At 42.2% G+C, this 10692-nt stretch overlaps 1 protein-coding gene across 1 annotated transcript; it reads left to right on the forward strand.

Moving 5' to 3' along the window:
* The first annotated feature begins 2287 nt into the window (after nt 1-2287).
* h2ax (H2A.X variant histone) lies at nt 2288-4387 on the forward strand. The gene has a single exon (XM_072593317.1). It carries the CDS (start codon nt 2333-2335, stop codon nt 2789-2791), a length of 459 nt encoding a protein of 152 aa, XP_072449418.1. The 5' UTR covers nt 2288-2332; the 3' UTR covers nt 2792-4387.
* The last annotated feature ends 6305 nt before the right edge of the window (nt 4388-10692 follow it).

Raw genomic sequence — 10692 nt, forward strand, 5'->3', positions numbered from 1 at the left:
TTTTTGCTGATTCTGTCTTGACCAAACTCAAAGCTTTGCTTCTGTCCAATTTCTGTTTCTGGGATACATCTCATCCAGGCCTGTAGACTTATCTGCTTTTCAGACCTCATCTCCATGTTAGTTTATTTTTCTGTTTCACAATTCTCCCCTTTGATGTTTATACCTGTGTTGTCTCTTTCCATTGTGAAAGCCAACTCAAATTTTTCATAGAGGTCTGTGCTTTTGGCTGCTGGGACAACATGGATTACTTCTAATGGCCATATTCTTTCCCTATTTATTTGCCTGCTCTTCATGGTTTTAATAAAACCGTTTGTGATTTCCTTCATTCTACAAGGCAATGCTTTCTCATGTACTCTCGTAATGTTTCCAATTCCCTTTGCAAGTTACCCACGCACTTTTTCCACTGTTATTAAATTGCAGCTTCTAGTTTATTCTGTCGGTACGCTGGCAAATATATGTGCTGTGTGGTTTTAATTTAATTTCTCATTTCTGCTACCACCCACATTCTACTATGTGCAAACTTGATCTCACTCACAACTCTGCTGCTTAAGATCTAAAGTTCTGTTCACCCATCACTCCTCCTGCTCTCTGACCGAAATTGAATTCCGGTTAAGCGATTTTCTTTCTTATTTTCAAATCTCTCTCATATGGTCTCACCCCACCCTCTATCTCTGTAATTTCCCTTCTCCAGGCGAATATCCCTTTGAGATCTCTGTACTTGGCTAATCAGGACCTCCTCAGTATCTCCAATTTCAATAGCAGAAAGTCCTGGAGAAACTAGGCGGGCACCGGAAGCATCTGTCGAGGGAAACAGCAGCGAGAAGTTTAATGTTTTGAGTCCCGCAGCCGTCAGAAGGTGGCTTTTGTATTTGTGTAGTTTTAATCGGTCCACCACCGCCTTCAGCTGCCCGGGCCTTAAGAATAAACCTCACTTTAATTTTCCTCCTTTTAGATGCTATTTAAAATCTATATTCTTTTAACCAAACTTTTTTGTCCATCTGCCCTAATAGGTCCTTAAGCGCCACAATATCCAATTTTGCTTTATATCGTGCCTTTACCGACGGAAGGGTGCTATATCAACACATGTTGTTGTTGTTGTTGACCAAAGCAGTCTGAAATAATAGAGTGCTGGAAAGAGATGGGGCCGGAGGTCCATTCATAACCCGTGTTTATATCTTCTGGGACAGACAGTCCTGGATATAGTTTTGCTCACAGCGAGCAAACCTACACCCAGAACTTTAACCTGAGCTACAAATCTTCTCAAAATTCGCTATTCCTATTTCTCCCACCTCGTACAATTTTAGTTTCTATTAAAGCCGATTGAAACAAGGAAAACAGAAGCTACACCATAACTCTTAAAAAGTGTTTCCAAATTAAAAACCTAAAGAACTGCGGATACTGTAAATCAGAAAGCACAATAGAAATTGCTGGAAAAGCTCAGCAGGTCTGGCAGCATTTGTTAACGTTTCGAGTCGAGTGGCTTTCCTCAGACCTGTTCTATTCCTACTTTTGCGTTAAACTCTCCCCTGGCCATTTGCTGAAAGGGGAAACATTTCTTCCCAAGTTTGGATGGGATTTATAAATAACTCGCAAAGCACGTGTGATGGTGTCCCAACCTTTGAGCCAGGGTTTATAGTCCCACCTACTCCACAGGCATGTAACAATATGTCTTAATGCCCTTTAGGGAATAAATCTGCCAACCTTACCCTGTCTGACCTACATGTGAATCTAGACCCACAGCAATGTGATTGAATCTTAACTGTTCTCTGAACAATTAGGGATAGGCAATAAATGTTGGCATTGCTAGTCACCCTCATTCTGTGAATGAATTAAAAAAGACATGTTGATAAGAAAGTATCTGAAACAACTCGTTACATTACAAATATCCTTTTGTATTTTGCATATATTTATGTCTAGGAATAGTCTTGATTTATTTCACCTTAAAATGGGACCCGATTCATGTTTTAATGGAATATAGATAATTGAAGTTTAAATCTTAAGGAAAAGCACTTTGACATTTAGTTTACGACAAGAGCCCGCTCTGATTTGCGCGCCTTTTCCCATTCAAAAGATTTGAATGGAGGGTCGCGGAGCGGGAGCGGCCACCATTGGCCGGCGGCCCAGGGGGCTGTCCAATCAAACGAGGGGGTGTGGCAAGGCGGGGATATAGGCTGATGGACGTGGGCGGTATCCAATGGGAGGTGGGGTCGGCAGCAGGACTATCCAATAGGAGGAGGCTGTGTGACGCCGCGGGGTCGGGAGGACTATATAAGGAGGGAGCAGGCCGGGGCCTGGCGCCATTTTGGAAGGTGAAGACCGCGCTGGGAGGAAGATGTCCGGCCGGGGGAAGAGCAGCAGTGGCGGCAAAGCCCGAGCTAAGGCCAAGACGCGGTCGTCGCGGGCCGGCTTGCAGTTCCCGGTCGGCCGGGTGCACCGGCTGCTGCGCAAGGGCAACTACGCGGACCGTGTGGGGGCGGGCGCCCCGGTTTACCTGGCGGCCGTGCTCGAGTACCTGACCGCCGAGATCCTCGAGCTGGCGGGAAACGCGGCCCGGGACAACAAGAAGTCCCGCATCATCCCCCGGCACCTGCAGCTCGCCATCCGCAACGACGAGGAGCTCAACAAGCTGCTGGGGGGAGTCACCATCGCCCAGGGAGGCGTCCTGCCCAACATCCAGGCCGTGCTGCTGCCCAAGAAATCCGGCTCGGGCCCGGTCACCGGCGGCGGAGGAGGTGGTGGAGGAGGCAAGAGCGGGGGCAAGAAGAGCTCTCAGCAGTCACAGGAGTTCTAGATCCTTCCCCCTTTCTATGCCTGCCCGTCCTTCGTGCCCACACCTGCTTTACCCCCCCCCAAAAAAAAACCCCTCTCCCTCTCCCCGCATTCTCCCTTTTCAATTCCCCCCCCCCCCAAATTTATTTTCTCTTCACCTTCTTCCCCATCTCACATTACCCAATTCTCTGCCAGTCCTGTTTGTTGTCCCCACGTAATTCCCACAAAACTCTGCCTTTCATTTTCCTTGACTCCCCTTTTCCCTCATCCCACTAATCTTCTCCCCCATCCTCCCAACTCTGCCTTCCTTTTTCCTTGACTCTTGCCCCCTTTCCCTTAATCCCACCAGTCGTCTTCTCTCTTCCCCCACCCCCCCCCAAAACTGCTTTTCATCTTCCTTGACTCCCTTTTTCCCTCATCCCACCCCCCCAACTGCCTTTCATTTTCCTCGACTCCCTTTTTCCCCCCCATCATCCCACCAACTCTACTACCCCTCTCCCAAACATTTAATTTTCTCAGATTTCTCCCTCCTCACTTCTACGCTTCCCTGAACCCCTTCCTTCTCTCTCTTGCCCTGCAAGTTCTCTTGTTGTCTCGTGTACTTTTTTTTTCTCCTTTATACTGCAAGAAAATCACAAGGTGGACATTGTGACAGACTTTAAACCCTTCCCCCATCAATGGCCCTTCTCAGGGCCACCCACATGGACATGAGGGGTTCCTGGCATTCATATGTTTTCTGTTTTATTTTTGTGGCCGATATTGTGTATTTTTTTATTTGAAAGAAATTCCAATCAATTTCTTGTTTCATTCAAGTCTTTGTTTTGGGGGTTGGTGGAGCTGGGTTGGATTTATTATGGTATTTAGTCAGTTTTCTTTTCTCTAAGTTTGCCTTAAACTTTTTGCAATGGGAGGGTGACATACTTGTTTTTTTAATGCTTTACTGAAGACTTCAGTATTCACTTGGGGTGGAGATGCTTTCTTAATCAAGTCTGACAAGATAGCTGTGTTGAGCTGCAGGCTGTTGCCAACTTTTGTCCTGTTGCAGCAAGGCAGTTCATTAGATTCTTTTTGAGATTTGTTTCAAGACTTGTAATTGAAATGTGCTTGTCCCAATATAATTGTAGCCTTTGCAGTTCAGTAGTAAATGAGTTGTGTGTAACCTCAACTGTAAGTGTTCTTTAAATCAATCTTTTTTTTTCTCTGACAAATGTGGTGCTACCTCAAGTATCCAACTGCATTTACATTTGAGGTTTCCTGTATAACGTCAAGATTACTGTGTTCTGGCATTGTCCTTAATGCAAGTAATTTGATTTCAAACTGCATATTAAGTTTAGTCAAGATTAGAGATGAGATTAATTTTTGAAAACTGAGTAAAGCTGCCTTTTTAGTAGGTGAGTGCAGCTGGCATTTTGTAGACTCTGTTTGGCATGTGTATAACTGAATTTACACTGATTTTGGAAACATGTTTGAACTGTCTTTAGATACAACAGTGGCATTCCATGTATATAAAAGTGAAACAATTTGTCTGGTCTGCTCTTTGCCAAGCTATTTGACTTAGATGGGTGAGAGGAGATTTTAGTCAGTTCAGAATAAAGATTTACCTATTTACTTTTCGAAATTTGGAATTTGTATAGATTTTATTTTCAAGTTCCTCTTGTTTAACATGAAGATACCAAGAAACATACATGTGGCATATTGCACATAGTTCGCTTTTTTAAGTAACACAGCACAAACAATTATACCTCACTGTCTGGCCATGGCATTTCTGCATTCAGTATTACCCTTCAGGATGTGCTAGCAGAAAATCAGTGCAGAAGAGGTCCTTCAGCTTATTCTGTGCTTGAACAAAAATTAAATCAATGCTGGCCCTGTAGCTTTGAATCAAATTTTAAAAAATACACAATATTCATGTACAACTGAAAGATTGAGATTTTCCACCTCTACTACCCTATCAGGCAGTCCGTTACGTATTCCCACCATCCTGAGGGTGGTTTGTGATACTGCCTCTCTGTGCCAGGGGACCTGGGTTCAATCCAGTTGTGGGTGACTGAAGTTTGAATGTGTCTGCATGAGTTTCTGCCAGATTCTCTGGTTTCGTTCCACTGTCCAAGGATGTTGAAGTAAGGTGGAACTGGTCTAGTAAATCTAGAGGTAGGGTGGGACTGGATTTGGGTAACATCTTCTTTGGTGAAGACCTGATGGTGCAAATGGCCTCTTTCCACACTTGGGGTTCTATGAAGTGCCTCCAAACCTCTAACCCCCCTCAGTCTCATACCATTTCCAAACTGTTTGCTGTTGTTGACCCCTTCAGCTAGGTTTGCATGTCCATAAACCTCAATCAGGTCTCATCTCCGCTTTCTCTGTTCTAAAGAAAAGAACCTGAGCTTATCCAGCCTCTTCATAGCTTAAAAAACTCAATTCCAGACCACATCCTGCTGAATGTTATCTGCACCTCATTCATTACAATAGCATTTTCTTGTAGTAGTGGCCAGACCTACACTTGATACTTAAGCTGTGGCCTAACCAAGTCTTTTTCTGCAATTCTGAACTAACTACGTGCTCTTTATAATTTATGCCATGATTGATAAAGGCAAAGGTCCTGTATACTTAACCTAACTTGCTGTCTTTGGGGTCAGTAAGAGTGACTTGGTGTACTATTTGTTCTCCCAAAGTAATTCAGTTATACAGCATGGGAATAGACCTTTCGGTCCAAATTGTCTGTGCTGACCAGATTCTTAAACTAATCTAGCCCTGTTTGGCCATAATCCCTCTAAGCCCCATCTATTCATGTGCCTATCTAGATGCCTTTTCAATGTAATTACATCTTCGTCCACCAGTACGTCTGGTATAAATGCAGCAAATGTTGGCTTACCATCTCAGCCTGCTAGGAATTGACATTTAACTCCAGCAGCAATCCTCACAAAAGTCAGGCAGTATTTATTTTCTCCACATTTGCTATCTTAACTTGCTGAGTATTTCTAGCATCTGTAATTGTGCCTTTGTGTTGGGTTTAGTTATTTCTTGTTATTCTCTTGACCAGTGCACACAAACCAGTCCCTGAGTTCCTAGCTAATAAGTAATGACAGGGATTTTTCTTTGTCTCCAGTCAACCATTTGTCCTGTCTGAATCAATGCTAACTTCTCTACAGATCTTTAGCAGTCGTGGAATTTGAGTTGTCTCCAGAAAGGCCAGCAGGGTATTTTGGAGACTCCGTCAAAGCTGTTCCTGTGAGTCTGAAATCCTGTTTGGACAGACAGTGTAAATGATAGATTACCTTCCCCAAATGGCATTACAGATCCAGTAGGTTTTGTTTTTACAGCAAGAAATGATCGCAGTCAACATTACTGAGTTTTCAGTTCCAGACTTAAGGGCATGTCAATTGCACCATCTACAGTGGTAGGATTTTAACCCATGTGCAGTGTTTGCTAGGGTTTATGCTTATTCTACACAAAGTCACATACTTAAAATAATAGATATGCACATCCTAGATTACTCTAATGAGCAGTATGCACCCAGGTACAGGAGGGAATGTTCAAACTTTACTGTGGTGGAAGGACATTGGCTTGAAGTGACTTCTTTTACAGGTATTGCCACACATTGAACATGTTTTTAATATGAGTGAACAGAAGCCTCTTCAGGTGGAGGGCAGGAATGGCTAAACGTCAAAATGCTATGGTGGTACAAGACAATGAGGTATTGAGAAAATGGTAGGGAGAAATGACTCCAGAGAAGGTGCAGGCTTTGCACTGGGGAAAGGTTGAGAACCTGGCAAGGAAGCCAATGTAGTCTGTGAGTAGGAAACACTGAAATGTCGAAGTGAAGATTTTACCTGATGGGATATTTCAAACACGAGTCAGACCACTTCCACTCCTGTGCCTACTGACTGAAAATGGAATTTAAAAGATGCTCTGGTTACAGTAGAAATATAGTATGGATGTTTATAATCAATCTGTTCAAAGATGCTGTGATTGCACCTACAAAGTAGGTGGGATTTGTACCCTGCCTGGTTTTGCTCAAGGGCAGGGATTCTGTTTTGAGCTTGTGGTATAACAGTAAAAGCTGCTTCTCACCTGCATAACCTATTAAAGTGGTAAACTAAGCTTGGGGGTCATGTGGTCTCAAGCAGTTGCCCAGTTTAGTCTCCCAACTTAGTATGTTGTATTGGAAGACAGGCAAAATAGTGAACAGCTATGCTGGTATGTAAGCAAGTCTTAGGATGAATATCCCAAGCTATTTGTCTGGTTTAAGTATTTAGACATTACCACACCAGTTTATCCCTGCCTGGCTAGCCAAATTGCAGTCCTTAAAACAAAGGATTCCAGACACTAGTGAATCGTGTTGATCTAACCATCCACTGACGTTGAATAATAATGAGTGGTGTGTAAAGATTATACCCTGAAGATTGTATTTATAATGAGATGGGCTTCAGATTGGTTTTGCAGGTGAGCGCAACATCAAGGGCCTAAGGCGAATAATGTTCTATTAAACCTAAGGAGGTGCTACTTCTGATTAGACATTGATACCTATTTTACAAGATACTTGCTATAGGTCACCTTGAATCTTTTTACGCCAAGCTATAGTAATTTCCTAGATTCTGCGTTCTTTCTTGTGTAAAAGTGGACTCTGACTGTTTTAGTCTGAATTGCTGGCCACTTCATGCCCCCTATTAGCACTAAGACTTTGTTGCACCACAGTAGCAAGCATTGCACAAGGGTAGCTGGATTATCTTCTAGTTGCAGAGTTCATTGTATGAGAACATAAGTCAGTGAAAGATGTTTTCTCCATTTACCTTTAGCCATTACTAACTTGTTGAAATTAGTGATTGATGGTAGCACAGTGTGCTGCTGATTTTAAAGTACACCCCATGTTGAGTATACATTGTAAATTAGCTGACAGTGCAAATGGAACATGTTTTAATTCCAAACTGAGAGCCTCAACTGCTTTCTGGTGTGTTTGGGCTGTACACGAGGGACAACTGTGAGCTGAATGGATACTTCGCTGCTTTTAAATTTTGCTAATACAAAGCATCTTAACGCCATAAGAAACAGGATCAGGAGTCAACCATTTGGCTTCTCAAACCTGCTCTGTCATTCAATAGGATACTGGCTAACACAAACTGATTCCATGTACTTCCTACATTTAGAATTGGTCATGGCCAGTACTGGAAGGCATATGTACTTCTGGTTAGGAGTTGGTGTTTATTTTTGTTTAAGATTGCTTGTGTGTTGAGTATCCCTAACTCTGACCTGGATCAGAAGTATTTATACTTTGCCTATGACTTTCAGATAAAAGTGACAGTAAAGTAGATATTTGGCAGTCTTCAAAGCCAGGAAGCCACTCTTCCTACTCTCACCTAACTGGGAAAATGCAAAGGTAAATTTAAATTAACATGAATCTTTTGATTTAGCTTTTATTGGCCCTTCATAAAATGATGAGCTACCTCCTTGAGTCACAGTGGCTCATGAAGTATCAATATTATCTGGGCTTAGGGAATGTAATTTCTGTTTAATAACAGCACTGTGAAGAAAGGCAATATCATGTGAAAGTCAGAATTGGGGTGTGACTTGGGGGGAAAAACTTGCAGGTGCTGTTTCCCTTTTTTCTCTCTCTCTCTCTCTCTCTCTCTCTCTCTCTCTCTCTCTCTCTCTCTCTCTCTCTCTCTCTCTCTCTCTCTCTCTCTCTCTCTCTCTCTCTCTCTCTCTTTTGAGGTGACAACCAGATACAATGCTTTTTTTTGGCCTGTGCCAACTTCCTTGCAGTGCACTTTGTGCAAGCATGTGTATAAAAATACAATATCAATTGAGCCTGAGATTATTCCATATTCATGGGTTTTTTTTCAGTAGTCAGTGATTTTGCATTTATGAAATTTTTAGCAGGTTTTTGTGCATGAACAGGGAACGAATATGTGGTGGTCTTCATCCTTTTGCAAGCTGCTTAATTTGAAATCAAGTAGCTTTGCCCTGTAACCGAGATTATTAGACTTTAACAGATGCTTGTGGACCCCTGAAAATAAGTATTATTTACCAAGATTTCTATGAACATGTTTTGAATCTCTTATGGCAAGTGGTACCTAAAAAGGGCTTAGCATTCGAATTATACCTGTAAGTTGAGTTCCAGTCCATCTGAACCTGTTATTAATGATCAGTATTGGGTAGAAAGACAAAATCTTGGAGACTCAAGTCTGTTTTTTTAAAACAGAAAATCGGGACTCTTTTTGTATATACTCCTTCATTCCAGATTCTGATCTCGCAACCACCTTGCTGAGAATTCTGTTTTAACTCAGTTAAGAGCAACCAGTCCAACTCATACAGAGTCGCAACTGCAAGGGCCAGTGAACCTGCTGGTTTAGAGCCGTGGAACTACGGTTCATGTGGAGGACTACGTGTGTTTTTTAAAAAATTTTTGCATCTTATTTGAGCTGCTTCTCTACTCTTAAGGAACATCATATTCCAAAATATTTGACAAATCAACTACAGAAACAAAACGAAAACGAGAGCAATTCAAATTGGCAGTGTAACTTCCTATCAGATCTGTACTTTGGTCTCCTGATCATTACCAGATTTGCTTTGGACATAAATGATGGGATTGAAAGCTGTGTATCCTGGTTTGTAGATGCCATGAGGTGGAAGACTAAGTATTGTGTATAGGAGCAGAAAGTTGCAAAGTGGCATCATTAGACTGGGTGAATAAGTGTAACTTGCAGATGGAATTTGCTATGCACAACAATTCCCAAGGCTTCTTTTGACAATACATTCCAAGCCCCTGACTGCTACCACCCAGAAGGAAAAGAGAAACAGACATGAGAACGCCATTTACAAGTTTCCTTCTAATTGAGTTAGGATTATAATTATTGTTCTTTGTCGTCAGTGGATCAAATGCTGAAGGTATGCTTACATCAGATTGACTGCAACAGTTCAGTAAAATGTCTCACGGCCATAGTCTCCATGGCATGTAGAGATGAACAAAGAATGTTGGCCCAGTCAGCACCTGCAGCCCAGAAAGGAATAAAAGAGTGCAGAATTTTATAGCACCTGTGAGCTGACACAACTGTTTAATTCGTCTCCCCTTATCTCCTACCCCTGAAACGATTTCCTCTTCAAAAGCTCTGCAAGTATTTATTGCCAAAAGATGATATATCTTATTTTAATACACTATTTTCTGACCACAATGCAGTGCAATTATGCAGAAGATGCTTATGTGGTTGGCCATGTTAACTAGATGTTACCCAATTTTTTTTCTCTCTGTTTTGATTAATTTTCAATGTAGCTCAATTCTTTTCTGTTGCAGAACTTTTGTTCTGCTGAGAATGGTAACTAATGACTACTCCAGGCTATATTATCATGATTTTAACTTTTTTTTTACTCAAAATAAACTTTGCCCAAACTGCCTAAAATGAATGAAGTAATTGAATATAATTTTTTAAAAAATTCTCATTGTTACGTTTCTTAACTGGAAAAGCTCCTTGGTAGCAGAAGGATGAAAGGCCATTTTATGTTTGAATTGAGACATTGATCATTGAGGTGAAGTTCATCTTCTCTTCAGTTGACCTGCATAGTTTTACCTTCTGCATCGAGTAGGGAGTAGAGTGACAGCAGGGGAAGAAATCAAAACTTTCCAATTCACTTCCTCCCCAGCAACATGGCCAATTACAGCCATCCAAATGGAGATTGGTGAAGTTAGATCGGGATTTCCCTCCCACCAACTGAATTTTTGGTGCTTTCCCTGTCTTGGTGTTCCCCTCCCTTGTACCAGGTTTTGGCCTGCTCCCTCAGCAGTATGTCGGCTGGTCTCTCAACAGACCATGGCTGTCTCAGCTAGGTGTGTGAGTGGACTGTGTCTGGACATGTTCCCGAGGCACTGGAAGAGATTAGAGGCATCAGTCTCTGCATTGGAGCCAACATCTGTGGTGGTGTCAAGAACAG

The sequence above is a fragment of the Chiloscyllium punctatum genome, chromosome 23 (genome assembly GCF_047496795.1).
Source record: "Chiloscyllium punctatum isolate Juve2018m chromosome 23, sChiPun1.3, whole genome shotgun sequence".
NCBI lineage: Eukaryota > Metazoa > Chordata > Chondrichthyes > Orectolobiformes > Hemiscylliidae > Chiloscyllium > Chiloscyllium punctatum.